Raw genomic sequence first — 25,195 nt, forward strand, 5'->3', positions numbered from 1 at the left:
GTCCTGAAAAAAGAAAAAGCTAAAATAAAAAAAAAGAGCTAGTCTCTTTACATTTATTTATTTTAAAGGGGGACTCCGTTTTTCTTAGCTTCAGAGGGAATGGCCAATGTCTTTAATCAGTCCATCTTTCTGGGTATTAGGTACTTAGCAGCGTAGATGTCATCCATCTCCAATACCCAAGCTCAACACGCACACACTGAAATATGAGTTCACGTGTACAATACTTGTTAAAAAAATGTTAAGTTCTTGACACACTCTCTCAGTCAGATAAAAGATGACCAGACAGTTTACTGTATGGAAACAGTGTTTGATGTGCCTAAAGAAGTCCTCAGCTTTGTAAAGAGGAAGAATCAGCACAGGTTTGATGAAAATGACGCAGAGATAAAGCAATTCTTGACATCCATGCATTTTCTTCCGGCATTTTGGATAAATAACTCATCTATTAAAAAGATGGCTTATTTATGTACAAAGCTAAAGCTTCACCAAATGAACAACAGCTTGTGGAAAATAAAAGCTGAGCAATTTCAATCAGTGGCAGACCAAAAAGGCTCCAAATGGTGGGTTGTTTCTTTTGACGAGCTGAAGACCAAGTATGGCCTGCAATCTGGTATCACCCCATCTGCAATGTAGATAAGTCACTACTACTCACCGATCATGGACAAACTCAGAAAAGATAGGCTGAACACTTTAATTAGGTTCTGAACTGCCCGTCCACTACGTCAGCATCAGCACTTCATGATCATGAACAACGTCCAATTCAAGACCAACTCTCAATTTCAACGAACACCTCTGAAGCATGAAAAGCTGTCATGCAAATGTCACAACGGCAAAGCAGCAGGTCCACCTGGTATTCCTGTAGAGATCTTCAGATGTGGGGGCCATGAGCCGATCAGGAAGCTCACTGGCCTCAACTTAAGATTTTGGGAACAGGAGGCTGTACCACAGGAACTTAAAGAAGCCAACATTATTCACCTCGAAAAAAAAAACAAATCACATTTCTTGCAATAACCATCATGACATCTTGCTCCTTGCCACTGCAGGAAAAAATACTCGAGTCATGTTAAACCTAACTGCTCAATTTGCAGAGGAGATAATGCCTGAAATCCAATGTGGCTTCTGTTCTGGACTTGGTACTTCAGACATGATCCTTGCACCCCAGTAAATTCAGGAGGAATGCCATGAGCAGAATCAAGACCTATACGTAGTTTTTGTCAATCTTATTAAAAACTTACTCTGTAAATCAAGATGGCCTGTGGACAGTCCTCAGCACATTTGGTTCCTCAATAAGTTGGTCAACATTATCAAATATTTTCATTCTGGAATTCAGATTTATGTCCTTGACTGAGGCTGATTCTCAGCTCCCTGTTGTCATCACCAATGGAGTAAAAGAAGTTTGTGTTCTTGCCCCAATTTCATTATCATCATGTTTGCAGCTGTTCTAATAAATGCATTCAGAGACATTGAGTATGGCATTTATATGCTCTACAGTATGGATGGAGGTTTCTTGAAGCTGCATCTCTTGTGTGCAAAGACAGAAAGGTATGAAGACAATTATTCAGTTGCTCACTGACTGCTTTGTATGTGCTGCAAACCGTTTTGGATTAACTATCAACTCAAAGATGACAGAAGTCATGGGCCAGCTTCAACCGAGAAGTACTGCAACTACTCCAGGTGCATCCATCGATGATGTACCATGGAAGCTCACTGGAAAATTTTGCTACCTATGCAGTTTTGTTTCATGTAATGCAATGACTGATGACAACATTATGAAATGCGTTGGGGCAGCCAGAGATGCCTTCAGAAAACTTCACCATAGTGTTTGAAGCAAACACGGTATCAGAACTGCAAACAAAAATTGATGTTACCGTGCTGTTGTCATACCACACTCTTCTATGGCTGAGATACATGGACTATTTATTAATGCCACATAAAATACTTGGACTAATTGCACATACAATGTCTATGGTAGTTAATGGGTATTAAATAGCAAGATTCCAAACACCGAGGTCCTTGAGTCCTGAAACAGCATAAGTGGTGACACCTTTATAGTGAGAGCACAGCTGAGATGGTGCAGTCAAGCAGTCTGCATGTCCAACAATAAAATACCAAAGGCTCTCTTCTATGGAGCATTGCAGACTGGAACTTTTGGCGGGGGGGGTGGAGAGCAGGCCAAGAAAACAACATAATGACACTCTAAAGGTCAACCTTGCAATGTTGACCTCAAAACCTGGTAGCTCCTAGTTCATAACAAGTCCTCTGTACTTTGGACTGGAAGACTTCAAGCGCTCATAGATTGCTGCAATCAAGGAGAGCTGTGCAAGGCATAAAGCTAAAAGCAGTGCACATTTATCTAAACTTGTGTTCACCTGTGGCACTTGGGGACAGGGCTGCAGGTCCAAAATTGGTCTTCGGTCTCATCTCAGGATCCACAATGAGTGACTGTAGCTCATTTGTCCAATTCAGCAAGAGACTTGATCATATCATTATTTTTTTAAACTGAGTGTCCCTTTAACCAGACATTTTGATTACAGGCTAGTAGAACTGTTTATATCTGGTAAACTTCATGTTTTCTAAATGAAAAGGGGCCTCCTACACTCCCTATATCTGCTTCTTAAATTGGCAGACAAAAGCCCCAGTTCAGCAAAGTACTTCAGCACATGCTTAAGTGCTTTGCAAAATCTGTACATTGGAGCCTCATTTAAAGCACAAAAAGTTAATGCCAAGACTCCAGCTGACTTCAACGGGCTTTGGATGAGGCCTTAATACCAGGGATCAGAAGCTCAGAACTTTAAATTGGCACGGCTAAATTGGCATTGGCACTGACTCCAATGAAGCCTCCTGCTTGCTGTGCAGAGGGGAGGGGGAAGAAGAAGGGTGTTAATGTCAGGGTGTCCCCCTCCCCCTGCTGCTGAAAACTATCTCCACAAAGAGCGGGGGAGGGGGCACACAACAGAGCTCAGGATGGAGGGAGTTTGCGGGCAGCAACTGCTGTCTCAACTTGCTGATCTACTTAAAAAGGCAGAAAGAAAAGGAGTACTTGTGGCACCTTAGAGACTAACCAATTTTTGCGAATACAGACTAACATGGCTGTTACTCTGAAACCTTAAAAAGGCAGTGTACTTAGAGTGGAGTCAGCTTACTTAAAGGGGCAATGCGCATCTCTCTCACACACACACACGGTGTGTCTGTGTGTGTCTCTCTCACACACACACACGGTGTGTATCTCTGTGTCTCTCTGCCATCCCGTGCCTCCTCCATCCATTCCTGCTGCCTTGTAAAGCGTGAGGCTACATTAACAACAATGTGTTAACCCTGGAGGGTTCAGCCGAGTGCTACTTCATCATTTAGCAGTAAGGCATTCCCTGGGAAATATCCTACCCTCTAACTCCAACACCTCAAAAAATATAGTCTTTTGTCAGGTGAAAAAAAATTCCCTGGAACCGAACCTAACCTAACCCTCCCCCGCTTTATATTAATTCTTATGTGGAAATTGGAATCACTTAACATCGTTTTGCTTTAAGTAGCGCTTTTCAGGAACATACCTACAACATTAAGCAAGGAGTTACTGTACCACAACTATTTATACAGAACACAGCAGTTCGTGAAAGCTATATACACGACTTCATTTAAACCTGTTGGAAAAATTATCCTTTAAAAGTCATGCATTTTTGTAGTTTTGTTCATTTGGCATCTTATATTTTGTTCTTTGGGTGGGTTTAGCAATTGACGAAAAAAGACTGAACACGTCTGAATTACTGTCATACTCCATAGTTACATACTTTATTAAAAATCTTTAGACATATATCATCAAGTGCCCTTTACTCTCATTTCCTCAATTAAAAACATTAGTATGCAGATCTAGAATAATATCAGCAGATCAGTACTAGTTAAACTCAAGGACTAGTATTAATCATTTAGTTAAACACAAGTTTTTATGAACATAACAATATAGGGGTAATTAAATTATGTAGAGTACAGTGCTTCATTACAAAAAAAGGCAGAAACCATACATTCTTTTAAACTTTAAGGGTCATTTGCTCAAAAATCCTTCTCTATATTACTCTCCTATAAATATTTAGCATGCAGGTTTGGACTTTTAAATGTACTGCACTGACTATTGCTAGATGATATCCTGTTATCAAAAAAAGTGCAACACTCACAAAAATCATGGTCTTCCACAAAATATTTAATGCTATTTAAATCAAAGAGCTAAATTATTCTTTTTTTCTTAAAGTCCTGCTCCATTTACTCTTATATGATTATATAATAACCAGAACTATTATATAATAGTTTCAAGAATCAGACGAGATACTTTAATTTCATGCTAACTACATTACCATAGGTTTCAGAGTAGCAGCCATGTTAGTCTGTATTCGTAAAAAGAAAAGAAGTACTTATGGCACCTTACAGACTAACAAATTTATTTGAGCATAAGCTTTCGTGACCTACAGCTCACTTCATCGGATGTAGCTCACGAAAGCTTATGCTCAAATAAATTTGTTAGTCTGTAAGGTGCCACAAGTACTCCTTTTCTTTTTACATTACCATACTATTACATTCCACCATGCATTACCAACATCTTGCACAGAAGGACAGAAGGGTATAAAGAATCTGCCCTGCATCTTCCTTCAAATACGATTAAGAGTTTAATTCATATGAAGCATAAATGAACAGTAATAAGAGGTACAAATCATGGTCGAGCAAAGTTTTCCTAACATCGTACCTATCTAAATCCCAGGTATCAATTAGAAAATGCTATACTATGTTGAATCTAATGCACTGCATGTATTCTGGTAAATAAGACTTCCAATGTCAATAGCCTTTTTTGACTTTAAAAAGAAAGCTTTGGGGCAGCCAGTTAAGCTTACAGTATATGTAACAGTAAATACAGAGATGACTATTCAAAAAAATGCCCGTTTTCCCTAAAATGAATCGAGGTGCTCCTTCCCAATATCTACTACAGAAAATACCTTGAACACTACAAACACTGAAGCTGCCCAAATGTAAATATTTGTTTAGGGCTAGATCAGGGGAGGGCAAACTAGCGCCCACGGGTTGCGTCTGGCCCATCATATGTTTTAATCTGGCCCTTGAGCTGCAGCCGGGGAGCAGGGTTGGGGGCTTGACCCATTCCATGCACGCTGTGGCTCCACATGGCTCCCGGAAGCAGTGGCATGTCCCCCGCCCTGACTCCTACACATAGGGGCAGCCAGGGGGCTCCACACGCTGCTTCCGTCCCCAAGCGCCACCCCTGCAACTATCACCGGCTGGGAACGGAGGCCAATGGGAGCTGCAGGGGCGGCACCTACAGACAGGGCAGCGTGCAGAGCCACCTGGCCGGTGCCGCGCCTCCGCGTAGGAGCCAGAGGGGGGACATACCACTGCTTCTGGGAACTGCTTGGAGGTAAGCACCGCCCGGAGCCTGCACCCCATACCTCCTCCTGTGCCCCAACCCCCTGCCCCAGCCCTGATCCCCCTCCCGCCCTCCGAACCCCTTGGTCCCAGCTTGGAGCACCTTCCTGTATCCCAAACCCCTCATTCCCAGCCCCACCCCAGAGCCTGCACCCGCAGCTGGAGCCCTCACCCAGCCCCTGCACCCCAAGCCCCCTCCCGCACCTTGAACTTCTCATTTCTGGCCCCACCCCAGAGCTCGCACCCTCAGCTAGAGCCCTCACCCCCTCCCACACCCAACCCCCAATTTAATGTGCATTCACGACCCACCATACAATTTCCATATCCAGATGTAGCCCTCAGGCCAAAACGTTTGCCCATCCCTGGGCTAGATCATCCCTAGCCTAGATGCAACTGAGCAGGAAGAGTGTCCTTACTCTTCCCCCACACAGCTGGATGAGGGATGCCTGGATCGCTGTTCTGGATGTAGAGAAGAGAGTAATCCAAAGCTCCCTATTGCTAGCAGGTAGGCAGAACAAACCACAAGAGAGGAACAGTGACAATTCCTTACTGATGCTCCTCCTGGGGTGACACTGCTAGGTGCTAACTCATAATCAGGCTTGAGTCTAAATGTTCAAACTAGCCCTCATTTACTTAAAGGTCCACCACTGTAAAGAGCAAGCAAAAGGCAGCAAAGCACACTGAGAAACTGCTCCAGACACTGACCGAAGAAAGACTGGCACAAAAAGCAGTCTTCTGAGGTGCAAGAACTCTGTCGTTCAGGCCTAAAACCAAGGGAAGGCTGTAAACACAGCTGCAGCATTATCCTCCTCAAGGGGCAAAAAGAACAGACAGGCTTGGGTTTAGCTCTAGTATTTGTTTTAGATTATCTCTTAGAGCGATAGAGAAAGAGCAAGGGTGAAGGGAGCCCAAGTGAGATGGCTACTTTTTGCATCTTTGGCTGCTATATTTTTCTTAACAGTCTCTACGAGCTAGGTCAGGGGAGATGGGAGGGAGGGAGTTGTTTTAAATCACCAACATTTATGATGTGTGTTTTCTTGCAAGGGAAAGTGCTGGTCTGTACAGTCTTTGTGGCTCTCTCAGAAAAACATATTTGGTAGCTTTTCAAACAAAATGAAGCTTGGAGAGAGGAACGCACAGCTGGCAATGGGCAGTTGCCTTGCACATATCTACAGTCATTTCCGCACTTCATTTCAACCTTTTGTGTTAGCATTAGTCTTGCTCCATGTTTGCTGAAAAGACAAAGAAATTACGACGTGTGGTACTCTAAGGGCACTCCAGACACTGTCTAATTTCCTGAATGTGTGTGTATTGCTTTAACATACAATCTTGCCAAATTTTTTAAGATCTTTTTGAACCACTCCAGTACCTGATTGTTAAGGTTCATGATTTTAAGTCGCACAGTAACCTGAACTAAAAAACAAACAAGGAATATCCCCAAAGCAGGAAAGAGTCTGAAAAAACACAGTTCTTTGGAGCCTCTAGTTTCTCTGAGGCAACTCAACATGGAGCTGGATCAAAGAGTAAATCACTGACAACTACGAAAAATTTATTTTTGTAAAGAAGGTCCAGATAATTACAATGGATACCTCCTGCTGTTCGCATCTGTGAGATTATGGGTACAATTCAAGAATTCATGGATATTTTTCATTGTGTTTTTGCACTTGAGAGTAAATTTTGTTCCCATACAAGGGAGGGACAAAAACACTGTCTTTGGCTAGGCATAATGCATCCATATACTCGCCAGATTGGGACTATAAAGTACATTCAGATTATCAGTAACAGCAACATTAATATCCTTTACAAGACTTTCTTACAGCAAGTACTGAAGTTTATACATTTAAAACTTAAAACATACAACTTCAAATGTGCCAAACAGCTCTGCAGAAGAACTTCAGAAAAACTGAGGAATCATCTGCTACACCTCAAATATTCCAGAAGGGACCATCTCAAACAAGAAATCACCACATACCAAACAAACAAGGACACTCCACCAGCGAAGTAGATCGCATCATGGAATGGGATACCCAAATACCCCAACGAAACCTGCTTCAATACAGAAAAAAGCCCTCTGACCACACTACCCTAGCTGTCACCCACAACCCCATGCTAGAACCCATTTGGGGTATCAGTAAACAACTACAACCTATACTCAACGGGGACCATACCGCAAAAGAAATCTTTTCAGAACCCCCTCTTCTGGCCTTCAAACACACCACCTCATGCTCATCATCAGAAGCAAAATCCCCACACACCAGAGCCCAACAACTCAAAGTGGCACCAGACCCCACCAGAAAAACAGATGCAAAACCTGCTACCATATGTCCACTGCTACAATGACAAATACTCCCCACAACACACCTTTCAAGATCCAGGGTCCTATACATGCCTATCACAAAATGTGGTATACCTCATCCAGTGCACTAAATGCCCCAACAACAATGGTGTGTGTGATACCAGACAATCATTATGCTTTCGAATGACCTCACACAGAAAAAAGTACAAAAACACCATACCACCTGTGGGCAAACACTTTTCACAAAATGATCACTCCATATCTGACCTCTCAGTCCTCGTCCTCAAAGGAAATCTGCACAACACCTCAAAGGATGAGCCTGGAAGCTGCAAATTTATAACTTCATTAGACACTAAAAATCAAGGTCTTAATAAAGACACTATAATTATGGCTTATTACAACAATCTGTAACCTGCTAATGTCCCCTTTTTTGTCCCGTGATTGCAGGGGTGTTAACGTGCAACTTAACCTTAGAATATGTTGACTATTTATACTAAACAATTTGTTCCATCTTGTATTTAATCTAATGCTGAGAATACATTTCCCAGAGCTGAAGAAGTTGGTCCAATACAAAATATTACCTCACTCATCCTTTCTCTCTATTTAAAATTTAAGACAGAAAGAGGAATACAGAAAATGGTTTGGCAGGAGAGAAAACAAGGAGGTCTTGAAATATCAGGTACTCACAAAAACAACAAGGAGTCCAGTAGCACCTTAAACACCAACAGATTTATTTGGGCATAAACTTCTTCAGATCGAAGTGGATTTTTTACCCACGAAAGCTTATGCACAAATAAATCTGTTAGTCTTTATCGTGCCACCAGACTCCTCGTTATTTTTGTGAATACAAACTAACACGGATACCCTCTGATACTTGACATCAGGTACTCAACCATTCTATGCCCAATTATCAGTTTAAATTTAATACACTTTTCCTATCAACCCTGGGAAATGTTCAAACTTTACAACATTTGAGAATTAAGAAAGAAACAAATGGAAAAAGTAATTTTGCATAGCACTTTCTGAAAAGGGTGAAAAGTCAAAACAGTGTAGACAAGATTCCTGTTTAAATACTTACGCTGAAATGCTTGTATAGTTTATTTTATTTTTGAATATATTTTGTCTATTATAAAAAATAGTACAATAAAAGCAGATAAATTTGTCTTCACTACACAGTGACTTTAACAGAAGGTACCCACTCTGTAAACAGACAATATTAATAAATCTGTCTGTAAATGGATTTACACACAGTAGCTAATGCATTTTTTTAAAAAAGTTGTCTGTAATTTGGCAGTCTCATTATTAAAAATCCTGTTGAGCATGCAAGTACAGTGATGCAATTAAACACATGCAAAATTCACATTAAACTCTAAAGCTATTTTCAACGTTACATACATACAAGATGAGGTTAAACAAACTTTCATGGCAGCCATTTAAACTGGTGAGTTTTCTCTCTCTATTTTATCTTCAACCATTGTTACTATATGTGGAATGTTATATACTCCAAAGAGGTTTTGATTTTGAAATAGCTACTTATCTGCAAATCATCTCTATGATCTTAGAAGGCATGATAAGATCCAAAGATAATTTTCAGAATGGATAATAGGAAATAATAAGATAAACTAAATGAGATTAAAAATGACAGTAATCAACATTATTCTGAGTTTTTAATAGGTCTATGTCATTAATATCTCCTCTATTAATCTGCAAATACTAAATTTCTTGGCTTAAGCTGCATTAACTTCATTAAGCTTCATTTTTCCATTACCCTGTCAAGGTATATAAGCTAAAGTATGATTCCATTTTGGATTTTTAAAAGTAAAAAAGTAAAATAAAATGTACTTTCCTTGATCAGAAAATTTGAATATCTGTGTGTTCAGTTATCCAAACAAAGGCAGATCAGTTGAATAAATTATTTCTCTAAACATAGGTTAACAGAAGTTCTAAGAGTGAATAGAAGACAGCACATTTCACTTGAGAGGCAAGAATGATTGCAATCTATTCATTCCCAACCATCTGTTTATAGAAAACATGTTTGGTTTTTAAAGTGTAGGCATGCAGAATTATCTTACAGTTCTCCAGAGAAGACTTCATACTTCAGAGTTACAATGATCTTACTAATCAGCAATAAAAATCACACCTACATAAATTATTGACAAAAACAGTTTAACATAAGCATCATTCTTAGGGATTAACAATCTTCTAAAGATAGTGAAAGAAACATCTGTTCCTCAACTATTCTGCAAATTTACACTGAAAAAACGTTTTTTAAAGATAGCCAAATTCCTCCCCCTTACCCCTCCCAAAAAATCTTCTACATATTTCACATTCTCGTGTATTTGTATTTATAATGATTTTTTCTGTGTGTCTCCAAAAATCAAACCAACAAAAGAAGTGGAGGTCACAAACAAAGCTTGAATGAAAGTGCTGACTACATATATGCATGTGAGGATAAAGGCTACAGACTAAGATCACCTGCATATAGAGTTTATGCTCAACTAATTCAAAATATGAAAGATACGCTGTCATAGGTGGGCTGGCCCTTTAAGAGGTGTGACAGATCAGCTACCACCCCACTTCGCTACAAGCTGATCAATGCAGCCATTACACTCATCTAGGGAAGATCTGGGTGATTTCCATAAAAGGGCTGGGACAGCTCAGTTGAGGAGGATATCAGCAGGATGGAGCTTAACTCTGCGATTGGCCCAAAAGGAGGCTCTTATGGCAAGCTCTGGAAAAGACTAACCCCCAGGAACACAGCTTGGAGATTACCAGACTGGGGGGAAAGGACTTCAGAGAAGAAGCCCTGCAGGATCAGCACTCTGACAGAAGCAGGGCAGACCAGGATGGGCAGAAGATCTTTTTGTTTCATGCTTTTTGGACTTCACTAGACACTGCTACCTGACAGGCCCTCCCTGAGAGAAGGCAGGTCTGTCGCAGAACTATTGTTGGGACAAAGTGAGAAAGAGAGGCAGAGCCACTGTCACAGGGGACACAAGGGGGTGCAGAGTGGGCATACTGCCCAATATGCAAATCAAATTGTAAAGGCCTCTTCCAACAAATCCTACAATACTTTGCCAGCTCAGATTTGTGTGCAGGTCAGATCAGCTACTCCATTCAAATTTCAAGTACAGATGGCAATTTTACTGGATATTTCACAATGCATGGCTACCTACATACCAGTCTACCAACATGAGCTACTTTTAATAGTGCTTCATCTTGTAGGTAGCCGCAATGACTAGAAAAGGACTACTTGTGGAGTAAGGTATTACTCAGCATGAGTAAGGGTGACAAAACTAGACCCTATGCAATTAGAGCAGAAAGATGGCAGAACAGACTTATAATTGAACTTATAATAATCACTACTTCAGCTTGGCAGGCGGACCAACACTTTTTAAAAGACTTAGGTACCTGATATAGCTAGACCATATCATGGTCAGAATTCACCCAAAGAGCATACTGTATATAGAGGGTCCCCGGTACACATCTCCCCCTTCTCCGTTGTTTCACGTATCCATCGCTCATCAATAGGGGAAAGTGTTCCGATTCACGTTGGTCCCGATCCGCATATCCGTCACTTCCCCTTTCGCATGGCTTTTCTTTGGGTGCTTTCCCCGGAGCCCAGGAGACACTGGGACGGAGTGGGAGGAGCGAAGATGGGGCGTGCTTGGAGGTGGGGGTGGTGGTGGGGGGGTAGGAAGAAGCAGGATGGACATTATTTCTTATGGAGAAAAATTCCCCGGTATCCATTCTTTTCAGAAACACAACCCCGATGTATACCACGGACCCCCTGTAACAGCCCACTACACATGGAGAAAAGACAAACACAACAACTCTACAGTTTTTGCTACTACACATTCTACAATTCCTTATTTTCAATATTTTCTTTAATTAAATAAAGTTGAAGAACTGAGATTTATTTTTTTTGCTGCTGCATGTTCAGCACTTTTAAGCAATGAAAGAGAACAAAGCAGCCATGTTTCCAATTAAGGTCTGAAAGCACACATAAAACGTAAACAGAAAGGTAACTTTGCTGAAAGCAAGATCCTCAAATTCCTACATGAAGTAAAGTCCACATTGACATAAAAGGCTGCAGGAGAGGGCACTAAGGCCTAGGGCATATCTTAACACTAAACTTGCAATAAAACAGAAATTTTATGATACAGAAAATTAATGAACCACTACATGCTATTCCTGCCTCTCAAAAAAAGCCTTTTCATTTAAAAAAGATTAAAATTCCAGATTTGCTGAGGATATTAAAGCCAAACAGTTAGCTTGAAATCAAGAAAATAAAATGAGTAATACAGATGAGAATTAGGCACTATTTTTTCCATTCATTAGTCTGATTTCCCTTCTATCTACTGTCTACTTTGTGGAACTAAAACAGCAAGAGGAAGTCCTGGGGCAGCTATAGTAGTAGTAATGTTCAGGGCAGGGGATCCCCCTTTGAGATGTGTGCTTGTAAAACCTGACCCTCAACGTGAACTTCATAGAGTTGAACCACCACCAATCCTTGTGAACAGACTTCCAATTTGCAAAGTGTACACAAACTGAACCTGTGTGGTTCATGCTGCCAAACATGTTTACCCGAAACCCTTTGTTAACTAAAGCTCGGTCATGTCCCCAGGGTTATACTGGGCTGCAGGTTTGAAACACAAAGCTTCAGGAAAGAAGGAGACAGATGACGCCAAAACAAACAACACACAAAAAATGCCAATAAAGCAGGGCTGATTCCAGCTGCATCGAGTCCAGCAAAGGCAAGAGAAAAAGCTGGTGAGAGGAAAAACAGGTGAGCCGGATCATTTGTAGGTCACAGAAGTAAGACATTCCTACTGGCAGATGGAATGGGAGGGACCACCCCTCAGCCAGTGCCAGTGGCAACAAAACCTCCGATGACAAGGAGAAGAAACAAAAGACAAATGATACAATTAAAAGTCATGCTCATTATTCACCCAAAGCAAGGCTTTCCTTGAGAATGTAAAAGAAAGGTCAGAGCTTGAGCCTCCCTTAGCTATGTATCACTGCATAACTTGCAAATAGGCTACCGATCTTGTGCATGCACGTACAAAAGCTAATTTAAAAGCTACATGGCAATGTGCAACAGCTCATCTGAAGGCAAAAATGAATCCTTTCAATTCATCTCAGTTGTCTTTAGTCAGCCAGTGGTGAAGGAAAGATAAAGTATTCCCTCAATGAGTTTGCATAATGTCAATGCAGATCCAGCTAAACTACTGTATAAATTGTTTTGCTAATCGGAAAGTCAATGCAGCAGGCCAAGAGTTCCATATACCCACTAAAGATGAACTCATTACCTGTGCAACCATGCTTCCAAAATGCAAGAGAGCATTGATCCACCTTTCTTGCAGATCCCATGACATAGTTACATTGTTGAAAGACTTTTGAGATTGCGGTGTTGGATTTATTTCATAGCAAGATATAATTACGGTCATTGTCTCATATGTATCGCTGATAAAAAATTAAAGCCACATGTAACAGTATACTTAGCAAGATATGAAAATGACCCTTTTACTCTGACTAGCATCTCCAGGTACACTAATTGTGAATACAAGTCTCCAGTATTCATGATTCATTTTAAAAAAGCTCTGAAAATGCTTAATGGGTTTGTTTCAATAAAGTAACCAAGAAAAATATGTTTAAAACAGTTTCAAGGTGCTCCTAGACCATATTAAGCTACAGGTTCATAGGAATGTTCCTTATAAAGTCAGAACTTCATAACCATCTAGGGTGAGCTTCAGAGAAGGCCACTTTATATGAAAAAAATGCAATTAAAACAATTATATACAGATGTAATGAGACAGCAAAACAGAGGTAATGAGCAGTTCTTTTAAATTACTTTCACTCACAAGGGAGACTCACAATTCACAGGCTCTGTTCAGGGATTTACAGTTCATTCTCTTATTGTTCTAGAACATGTCTGTCTATCAGGTGTATTGGCCTCAGGACATTAGAGAGACACAAGGAGAGTGAGGTAATATCTTTTATTGGACCAACTTCTGTCGGTGAGAGAAACAAGCTTAAGCTTACTATAAAAATAATAAATGAAACAATGAATTCACACTACTGTGGCTCTTTAGGGTAACGCTGATCACTAATTTGGCTCCTGAATCACTGAGGTCTGACAGGTTTCAGAGTAGCAGCCGTGTTAGTCTGTATTCGCAAAAAGAAAAGGAGTACTAGTGGCACCTTAGAGATTAACCAATTTATTTGAGCACAAGCTTTCGTGAGCTACAGCTACAGCTCACGAAAGCTTATGCTCAAATAAATTGGTTAGTCTCTAAGGTGCCACTAGTACTCCTTTTCTTTTCACTGAGGTCTGAGTATCACTGCCCTAGAGTCTTTTCATATGGATCCCATTTGACTAGTCATTTAACAAATAGCACAATTTTTTTTAATCACCTTTTATGGCAGAAACTATTTCCCCTGATATTTCTTCCTCCTCTTCTGGGAAACATGTTCTATTGCTAGCATCTCTCCCATATTCTCCTTTTTACACAGTAAGATAAAGAATGTAATTCTCCTTGCATGAATTAAAATGTTTGACTTCAATTTTCTTTTCCATCATTAAATTGCTTGTCATCCCTTGGAAGACCTACTGTCTCCATATCCCTAACTACACTGTTCCTTAAGTGACTGAATGTCTAATTGCTTAAGAGGGTAAGACCAACAATCTTGCTTTTATTCTCCATGTTTGTGTTGAGGGTTTTTGTTTTATTTTTAGTCACAATTCACATAAACTTGCTAATTCTCCATTGTGCCAGATATTTTATATCACTGGATTAGTTTTTTCAAAACCTTTATTGTCTATACACAGTTGCGTTATTAAAACCCCACCGATATTTCTAGATGGCAGTAATATGGGAAAGCAGCATGGTCTTGTGAGGGTTAGGAGCTGTGTGGCCTAATTGTCAGCTTCCATTGACCTCAACAGGGCTTGAGAACGCATAGCACCTTTGAAAGCCATGCCAACTGAATTTTTTGCTAATGTTTCCACAGACAAGTTCTTGAACAACCATGGGCAAGTCACTTAAACTCTGAGCCTTATAGTTTCTTTATCTGTAAAAGAGAGATGATATTTCCCTACTTAACATGGAGGGAAAATTATTGTTTGCATGGTACTTTGAGACACTCAGATAAAAGGTATGATAAAAAGGCACATTTAAAATGTCTGCTATACGTTACAATTAAATTGCTAATATAACTATTTCCTTTGAGAGCATGTCTTCACTTACAAAAACGACCTGGCCAGACAGTATACTGCAGTTTATAAATGATTACTTAACACACACTCCCAGATAGTTCTAGAAGATCATAGAGACATCAAAAACTAATCAGAAAGACACGCAGTTCTGACACAGGAATGGATGGCAGATTAACTGTTAGACAGTAAACATCCTAAACAAGCACTAAACATCAAACAATGGAAAGGACTTGTCAGCAAAACTGGTTTCACGTTAGCAAAGTAATTCATTGTCAATAAAAAACAACCGAGTCTCTTCTCAAAAATATATCACTATTGGAAAATGCACAAGTTTGTTACATTACTTGTAATTAATTGAGACCCCCAACTTAATGATACAAAAAGGGACTCATTGCCAAGAAGCTGAAATAAAAACACAGGGAAAGGCAGCATTTTGATGCTATCACAAGTCTTCCCACCTTTGTTGTCAGGGCTATCATGAGATACATAAGAAAGAAAAGATTGACATAAATCGGTATGCCACTAACCTCCTTGCTGATCCTGATGACTCTGAGAATGCAGGAGAAAGAGATTCTGAGCCCTCAGCCAAATTATAGGATTTGCTTGTGTCAGAACCAGGTATTTCGGCTTTAGGTAACTGGTCTATTACAAAGGTCTGGTCTGTGCATTGGTTTTTAATATTCTGTTCTCCTGGCAGAAATAATACAAGACAGAGATTAATACCTAGCAGATAGTTTAGTTTCCCTTTTGTGTCTTTTTCAGTTTGTTATTCTCTAGCTTGGAAAAGCCAAACTTTTTTTTTTTAAATCATATTTCAAACATATTTCCTCCCCTCCTTTGACTACCTGTGCAAGATTTCTATCAGAATCACTGTTTCAATAAAGTGCCTAAGTTTTTCCCCATCATAGTAAACACTCACCATGAACCAGAGATAACAGCAACATTTGTCCAATATCTATTTTAAGCGAGGGTGAGAGAAATTGCCACGGGTGTGTATGTGCACTTGTCTCCAATCACCATATTTTAAAAATTAGCAAATACTCAAAAATGTGGCAGCTCTGTTTCCTGGTGCTCAGTATGAATTCACTTTATATCATTACACGCCACAGTTTTAGAACACGGAAGTTTGACAGCTCAAGGTAATAAGGTGGCTGTAAATAAAACTAAGCTGATGCTTTGCCAATGCCTCTGGAAAGACAGAAATGTCAATATACTGACTTTTTGGGTTTTTTTAAGTTAAGGAAGCATGTCTAGGAAATACTATTCTAAAACAATTCTATTATTTTATATTTGACAAATGTTTTTATCAGTTGTTACCCCCAAGTGATTCCCTTTGTCATTCCAGAGGGACAGAGATATCGGTTATTCCCTAGACAATATTATAAAGAAACTAAATTGTTTTTATACCTGGTCTACACTCATTTTCCAATGTAGTTATTCCCATATTAAAACCATGCTTAGATACAATGCTCAAAACCTGATAAGCATTAGTCCCTACTATGGTAATTTGCAATAACAAGTGTCCTGCAAATACTGGAGATGTAAACCATGATTGCTTAGAAGAAAAAATTTCAAGAACGACTGTCAACCATGACTTTGCCTATCACTGCAGAACTGATCTTGACAAAATGCCAAATACTTTTGTAGCTACAGTGTGGATAAAGGCTTCAAGGCATTTAGTTTTAGGCACCGTTTCCCTCGACTCAGAATGAAATATCAAGAGGATTCATCATATCAGTTGTGAATGTACTGCAGAATTCAGTGAGCTAGACTGTCAATAAATCAGCATAGCTCCATTGAAATTAATGGATTAGAAATGGGAAAGATCTATTAGGTCAGAATACAATTCCCCAAAGGAAGACGTATCCAAAATTAAAGCTTTTTTTAAACATGGTTGTAATCAAAAACCAATTCAAACAATATTTAAAGAATACAAAAATATTATGAAGATTCGAAATTTAAGACACAAAGCCCGTCAAGAGCAAGTGAGATAGTCCTGATCATCTTTCCTCAGATGCAGTAAGAGAACAGGTTTCAGAGTAACAGCCGTGTTAGTCTGTATTCGCAGAAAGAAAAGGAGTACTTGTGGCACCTTAGAGACTAACGAATTTATTTGAGCATGAGCTTTCGTGAGCTACAGCTCACTTCATCAGATGCATACCGTGGAAACTGCAGCAGACTCTATATATACACAGAGAATATGAAACAATACCTCCTCCCACCCCACTGTCCTGCTGGTAATAGCTTATCTAAAAGCCATTTCCAGCACAAATCCAGGTTTTCTCACCCTCCACCCCCCCACACAAATTCACTCTCCTGCTGGTGATAGCCCATCCAAAGTGACAACTCTTTACACAATGTGCATGATAATGAAGTTAGGCCATTTCCTGCACAAATCCAGGTTCTCTCACTCCCTCACCCCCCTCCAAAAACCCACCCCCATACACACACAAACTCACTCTCCTGCTGGTAATAGCTCATCCAAACTGGCCACTCTCCAAGTTTAAATCCAAGTTAAACCAGAACATCAGGGGGGCGGGGGTAGGAAAAAACAAGAGGAAATAGGCTACCTTGCATAATGACTTAGCCACTCCCAGTCTCTATTTAAGCCTAAATTAATAGTATCCAATTTGCAAATGAATTCCAATTCAGCAGTTTCTCGCTGGAGTCTGGATTTGAAGTTTTTTTGTTTTAAGATAGCGACCTTCATGTCTGTGATTGCGTGACCAGAGAGATTGAAGTGTTCTCCGACTGGTTTATGAATGTTATAATTCTTGACATCTGATTTGTGTCCATTTATTCTTTTACGTAGAGACTGTCCAGTTTGACCAATGTACATGGCAGAGGGGCATTGCTGGCACATGATGGCATAAATCACATTGGTGGATGTGCAGGTGAACGAGCCTCTGATAGTGTGGCTGATGTTATTAGGCCCTGTGATGGTGTCCCCTGAATAGATATGTGGGCACAATGGGCAACGGGCTTTGTTGCAAGGATAAGTTCCTGGGTTAGTGGTTCTGTTGTGTGGTATGTGGTTGTTGGTGAGTATTTGCTTCAGGTTGCGGGGCTGTCTGTAGGCAAGGACTGGCCTGTCTCCCAAGATTTGTGAGAGTGTTGGGTCATCCTTTAGGATAGGTTGTAGATCCTTAATAATGCGTTGGAGGGGTTTTAGTTGGGGGCTGAAGGTGACGGCTAGTGGCGTTCTGTTATTTTCTTTGTTAGGCCTGTCCTGTAGTAGGTAACTTCTGGGAACTCTTCTGGCTCTATCAATCTGTTTCTTTACTTCCGCAGGTGGGTATTGTAGTTGTAAGAAAGCTTGACAGAGATCTTGTAGGTGTTTGTCTCTGTCTGAGGGGTTGGAGCAAATGCGGTTGTATCGCAGAGCTTGGCTGTAGACGATGGATCGTGTGGTGTGGTCAGGGTGAAAGCTGGAGGCATGCAGGTAGGAATAGCGGTCAGTAGGTTTCCGGTATAGGGTGGTGTTTATGTGACCATTGTTTATTAGCACTGTAGTGTCCAGGAAGTGTATCTCTTGTGTGGACTGGACCAGGCTGAGGTTGGTGGTGGGATGGAAATTGTTGAAATCATGGTGGAATTCCTCAAGGGCTTCTTTTCCATGGGTCCAGATGATGAAGATGTCATCAATATAGCGCAAGTAGAGTAGGGGCTTTAGGGGACGAGAGCTGAGGAAGCGTTGTTCTAAATCAGCCATAAAAATGTTGGCATACTGTGGGGCCATGCGGGTACCCATAGCAGTGCCGCTGATCTGATGGTATACATTGTCCCCAAATGTGAAATAGTTATGGGTAAGGACAAAGTCACAAAGTTCAGCCACCAGGTTAGCCGTGACATTATCGGGGATAGTGTTCCTGACGGCTTGTAGTCCATCTTTGTGTGGAATGTTGGTGTAGAGGGCTTCTACATCCATAGTGGCCAGGATGGTGTTATCAGGAAGATCACCGATGGATTGAAGTTTCCTCAGGAAGTCAGTGGTGTCTCGAAGGTAGCTGGGAGTGCTGGTAGCGTAGGGCCTGAGGAGGGAGTCTACATAGCCAGACAATCCTGCTGTCAGGGTGCCAATGCCTGAGATGATGGGGCGCCCAGGAGTTCCAGGTTTATGGATCTTGGGTAGTAGATAGAATATCCCAGGTCGGGGTTCCAGGGGTGTGTCTGTGCGGATTTGATCCTGTGCTTTTTCAGGAAGTTTCTTGAGCAAATGCTGTAGTTGCTTGTGGTAACTCTCAGTGGGATCAGAGGGTAATGGCTTGTAGAAACTCGTGTTGGAGAGCTGCCGAGCAGCCTCTTGTTCATATTCCGACCTATTCATGATGACAACAGCACCTCCTTTGTCAGCCTTTTTGATTATGATGTCAGAGTTGTTTCTGAGGCTGTGGATGGCATTGCGTTCCGCATGGCTGAGATTATGGGGCAAGTGATGCTGCTTTTCCACAATTTCAGCCCGTGCACGTCGGCGGAAGCACTCTATGTAGAAGTCCAGTCAGTGATTCAAGCATCATCAAAAACATGGTAGGAATTTGGACGATTTGCAGAGGTCATTAAATAGAACCTGCCCACTGACAGATATTGCAACCACATGTTTAAATTCCACAAGGCTTAGACTTAGAAGTACCCTCCTAGATCATCCCCAAAACATGACCAAAGATATACCCACATTGCCACAAGAAGCAATTTCTTAAAACAAATAAGATTGAAAACTAGTGTGAGAACTAACAGTACCCATGGGTATTTTTTTGTCTCTGCAGGTAATAAAGACAGAATATCTATGCTGGATGTTGTTCCTAGAGACTGGACTACTCATACGCTTAAGGTTAAGCATGTAAATATTTACCTTGTTAAATCATGACCTACATGAACACTGGGTAGTTGACGTTGTTTAATTGGTGGCTTTGGGGTATGCGTGCATGCATCATTTCTTAGGGAAACCCAAAAATTATTTTTATTTTCAGATGTATTAAACATTACTCACCTGTGTCCATAGCCTGGTCTTCAGCAGTGGGTGCTTCTCTCTCTTGTAAGCTCTTGATTCTCCTTTTACCAGTTTTCTTCCATCGGTTATTTACCTGATCCACTAAAACCTGAAATTCACCTTTATGTTTATTCCCTGAAACACAAAATTACATTCCTCTATGAAAAACAAATTGCTCAGAGAACTGGCAGCATCATGAGTGTGCAAGGGGAGAGTGAAAAGGACATGAACAGAAACACAAATGCATAATAATGAAAACATTTCTCAATTCAAAAAATCACCAACTGACTCACTGTTGCAACATTTTAAGTGTTCTATTTAAGGGCTCAATTTTGAAAAGTGCTCACTGAAGTCAGAGGGAGTTTTGCCATTAATTTCAAAGGAGCTAGGATTTTGGTATCTCTCTAGTTAATTTTTTTTTTTTAATAAACTTGGTTAAAACCTCTGGAACCACATATCTTTTTGTATTCAAAAATGATTTCCACCATTTATTCTGGTTACTTTAGGCAGTTATTTTACATCACCAACTACTAGGTATAGAATTATGCAAAAGATTTTTTTTAAAAAGTCAAAAATGTAAATAAGAGACTCAGGATTTTTCCCCCCCTTTAAGAAAATGGAAGGGTTTTTGTTTGTTTGTTTTGTTTTTTACTTTTACAAAAATGTTGTCCATAAAACAGCATCACACATGCAAGGTAGGACAAGAGAACATGCAAAAAGAAACATTACTAGTCCGTTCGCATTTTCCTAAAATTCATTTTAAACTTTTTTTTAAAGCAAGATGAGCTATAGAATAAAAACATCTGTTCATTCAAAAGCCAGGTTAAGTGTGCAAGCACATTGGAATTAAACAGTGTTTGTTTTTCCCTGATACCATTGTCTGCCAATTTAAAAAAAAATCTGCTAAATAATTCAGTTATTCTTGCCATAATATTAGATAATGTTGTTGAAGAATTCTAGTTCCCTTGGGATTTGCTGGAGTACCGGTTGCTCATTAGGGTCCAGATGGCTCAGTGAATTGATCAGTAAGGGGACAGCAAGCTTTTCACCTCTATCACTTGTCTTAATTCACAGTGGGACAATAGTTAATGAAAGTTATCACAACGGATCTGTTCAGAGGCCTATGTAGAAGGTGCTAGAGCTTTCAGTCCATTACACAGTGGAAAGCTATCTCCATTCCAAACAACCACCGTGGCTGGCACTACCTGACAGAAAAAAGAATGGTCATGGAGACTGGACTGCCTCTCTTACTCCTAGCAGTGGTGCCCTCTACTTCCATAGGAAAGAGGTAGATCATTGTGTAGGAAAAATGTGCACGGCTGCTGCTCTGCCCTGTTCCGTGCACAGAGGGATTCAGTCCTCAGGACAATCAATATAACTCAAACACTCATATATATTACAGGGGGCCTTTCAAAACTTAACAGAGAGAGATGCCAGACAACTCTCAGTGAGCCACTGCTGATCCAGACCACAATTTGGAACTCTGTTTTTCTTGTAAGAAAAGAAATCAAAAACAAATGTTAAGGCATTTTGTGCCACTAGGAAAGGCTAAAAATACCTAAAGGAGAACTTAAGGCCTTAAATCACTGATGTTCTCTCTTCGCTGCAGATGTCCACAGAACTTGCAGAACTGCCTTTTCTGCACACACACAATCATGGCTTCCAGGTAGCTGAAATAATGAGGAAGCTCCACTAATCTTAGAATTTTGTATTTGCTAATTTCACTTCTTGCCTCACCTTCCCCAATCTAACACAGATAAGGACTGCCACTATACATTACATCAATATTTCTGGAAAATAAAGCACTAGCTTTGAATAGCCTACTACCTTTTTCTGAATGAAAGCGTGAATTCAGAAAGACAGGCATAAGTGGCTTTGCAAAGAAAATGCCAAGTGTCACGAAGAGCAGACATCTAGTTTTTAAAAAAAAAAAATACACCAACACTATAAAAGGTTGCAAAGTCAAGTATTCAAAAGTTATGAAATGCCAGAATGCCTATGCAGCCTTAACTCAGCTCCCCTGAAAACACAGCGTGTGTGTTATATAAAAGGAAGCATTGATTGTGCTTAGGGAAGCATTGTTCTAGGCCAGCTATCCTCAACTTTTTCAATACCAAAACACTCTACCCATCACTGTCTTATCTGGGTGCCACTGTTGTCAACCTCCCAGCATTCCATTTCAGCTTCTAGACTCAATGGAAACAAAAAGATTTAATAAGGAAAGTTCAGACTTCGCATAATTTTCCTTACCTTCCCTATAACTTAATGTTTCTGGAAAGGGATAGTGAAACATATCTGCATATTGTTTTAGGGAAAAGCATGGTCAACAGGCTATACATACATTCTGTAAAGCAATCTTAAAAATGCTATGCGTAGAATGGTAATCTTCATTCTGCACTAATGTAACTTCCAGTTGTAATTCAAAATCCATGCACTCTGGTTTTTGAGCAACTTTGCCAAATGAATTTTATAGGCAACAGATTTTTTGTCAAATAGCATCACATTTTAATAAATATTACTACAGAGAGCGAAATTTTACGACTACATCTGTTATTTCACGTTTGAAGAAAAAAGTCTCTCTGTTCCAAGATTATGACAATTTTTTCAATAAAGGAAATTTTAATACACATCTGTGTGTTTACTTATGATACCTCAGTGATTCAGCACAGTTCAATGCTGCCCTTTAGTTATGTACTCATTACATTTTCGATGATTTAGTATGTTTATGACCAGTTTCTGGCAGTCAGTCAATGCAGTGCTTATTATTTGGACACTCAAAATTCTCTTACTAAGAGGCTGGCAAAATGAGAAGTTTGCTCAGACAGAAGATTATGTAGATGACACACTACCTATAGGTTGAGAAGATACTGTTTATTTTTTTTAAATGACATTTACCAAAGATTAGTTATTTGACTGTAATTACCAGTAGTAAGGAAAGCCATGCAAATGTATTGGTACCTGTAGTTAGTTTTAGATTATTGTATTGCAATCTAAGGGCAGAGTTAGGCTACAAATTTCTTTCCACTGAAAAGTCCCAAAGTTTAGAGTTGTCTTGAAAAATAGATTATTCTTTTTTTGGCCTTTCAGAATAATTAATATTTGGACTATCCAACCTGGTGGAAGAAGCAGCTGTTTGTTTTCCATTGTTTTGTTTTGAATTAAATAAACCCCGATCCCAATATATTTCTGAAATTTTCATACAACAACGAAGATCTGTTTTTACTGACACAAAAAATTAATCTCGACATTCTCCAGGACTCCACATAAATATACCTAAAGAGCCTGTCCACAGAGATTTCAGACAGCCAAATCACCTAAAAAAAAAAACATGAACAGATGTACGAGTTAAATGACTCTATGACTATCCCAAAATCAAAGAAACTGAAATATTTTCCAGTGCTTCATTTAACAGAGGGGATTCTGAGAAACAATAATGTTTCTCTTCTGTCACCACTTATTATAACAGAAGTCTGTTGGTAACACAGGTGTACGATCTGTTAGCAAACCATTACTCAGAATAGTAGCATATAGGGGTACTGTACAGACATACCAAATACAGCTACTGAATAGTATGGTGCCTGGAAACAATTCCTCCTATATCCAGAATAATATTTATGCTTTATGGTCGACTAGAACAATGTTTAATGATGCTTCTTTGTAAAAGCCATTCACATGCTGCCCTGAATGCACTTATTGTGGAGCAGACTGAGGAGGCAGATCCTATCCTAACCACGTAGCAGAAAAACTAATTTGAACCCTCAGAAGAAATAAATGGAGTCTAAGGGTCAGCTCCTCACCTGGTGTAAATCAGCCTAGCTCCATTGGCTTACCTCTGGACCTACTTCCACTGCAAAATTTACTGAGCTAACGATCAGTTTGGACTTGTCCACTCAACAAAGTCTATGTTAGTAGACTGGGAATCTAACATACCAATACATTTCATATGCAGTCCTATAACATCAGGGCTTAAGAAAGCTAATTTCTGGTATTGAAACCAAGGTGCTGTGAATCCTGCAATTGTGAAATCAATCTTTTGGCCCAGTTGACACAGAAGTATACTTCCAAGCCTTGATTTTTTTTCCCCTGGAAATTCAGCCTCCATCTCTCTGTTTACTCTAACACCTCTTGCATGTACACTTTGAAAAGGAAGAATAGAAGCACTTTCCTCCATCACCCCACCCTCCACCTTCACCTACCCCTCCTCCCATCCTGTAAGATATTGGAAGAGGCCCCTGTTGGTGTTTTTGACCCCAGCTTCCTTCTACTCCCACTCCACTCCTCTACCTCACTGCCAAATGCCCAGCCTCCCTTCCCATTCCCACTCACTGCTCTCCCTCTTCATACCCTTTCTCCTCCTCAAGAGCTTAGTCGCATTCACATTCTCTTTCCCTTCCACTCACCCTTTCCTCTCCTATTCACTCATCAGTTATGACAGTCTTTCAGCCATCATAAAAAGGAAATAGAGCTCCCTGGCTCTTCACAGTAGCCAGGAGGAGTATGCTCCCCTGACCTCCAAAGTTCCAGATTTTTCTGGCATGCAAATATTGGATCAGGTAGAAAAAGGGAACTTAGAAGATGCATAGAAAATGAATTAACAAAACAGATTTTTATGAAATGATCAAAATCAATACAGATATAACTCAACAAAAAGTCTCATCTGAATATCCCTCTATGTAGCTCTGCTGAAGAATTATCAGCACACTGCAATCTATTCACAGAAACCAGAGGTGCCTTGGCAAAGATCCTAGGTTCAATAAGCAAATAAAACCTATGGAAGTTTGATTCAATTTTTTTTCATCTAGAGACTATTCTTAGAAGTGCCTCCTATGATCCATACAACAAGCTCCTTCTACCTCACTTCTTCTGCCAACCCTTTCAACATTACTCTTCTTACCACAGATGCCTCTACATCTTCTTCCATCAGAACTTGTCCTATGCATCATATCTGAGACATTCACACACCACAGTGGTGGATGGAATAGACTAATTTAGACAGAAATTAAACTGTTCAACGCAAGGACGCTATTAAGTGTTCTGTAAAGCACCATGCACATTTAAATAATAATAATTTATTTAACTATGAATTCAAGTTCTGTGATATTGACTTGACATAGCTTATCCTAACTGCTTTCTTACCCACTGAAGGGAAAAAAAAGATTTTAAAATGGTGTATTCCCTTATCTTGTGCATTTGAGACCCTTCCTTTTGCTGCAGATGGCAGAAAATAAACACACCATGAACAATTCTTTTCAATCAAAAAGTTAACACATAAAATGCATGA

At 40.0% G+C, this 25,195-nt stretch overlaps 1 protein-coding gene across 5 annotated transcripts in view; it reads right to left on the minus strand.

The window, feature by feature from the left end:
• RAD18 (RAD18 E3 ubiquitin protein ligase) overlaps positions 1-25,195 on the minus strand; it is a 130,231-nt gene that overhangs the window by 46,151 nt on the left and 58,885 nt on the right. For all 5 annotated transcript variants that reach the window (XR_013346690.1, XM_077822455.1, XM_077822454.1 and 2 more), the window contains exons 10-11: positions 19,915-20,049; positions 15,455-15,617 (exon numbers count right to left, since the gene is read on the minus strand). Coding sequence is in view for 4 of the 5 variants with exons in the window: in XM_077822455.1 (XP_077678581.1) it covers positions 15,455-15,617; positions 19,915-20,049 (298 nt within the window). In the remaining variant the exon portion in view is untranslated. The remainder of the gene's footprint in view (positions 1-15,454; positions 15,618-19,914; positions 20,050-25,195) is intronic.

Source organism: Eretmochelys imbricata, chromosome 7, assembly GCF_965152235.1.
Source record: "Eretmochelys imbricata isolate rEreImb1 chromosome 7, rEreImb1.hap1, whole genome shotgun sequence".
In the NCBI taxonomy this organism is placed as follows: domain Eukaryota; kingdom Metazoa; phylum Chordata; order Testudines; family Cheloniidae; genus Eretmochelys; species Eretmochelys imbricata.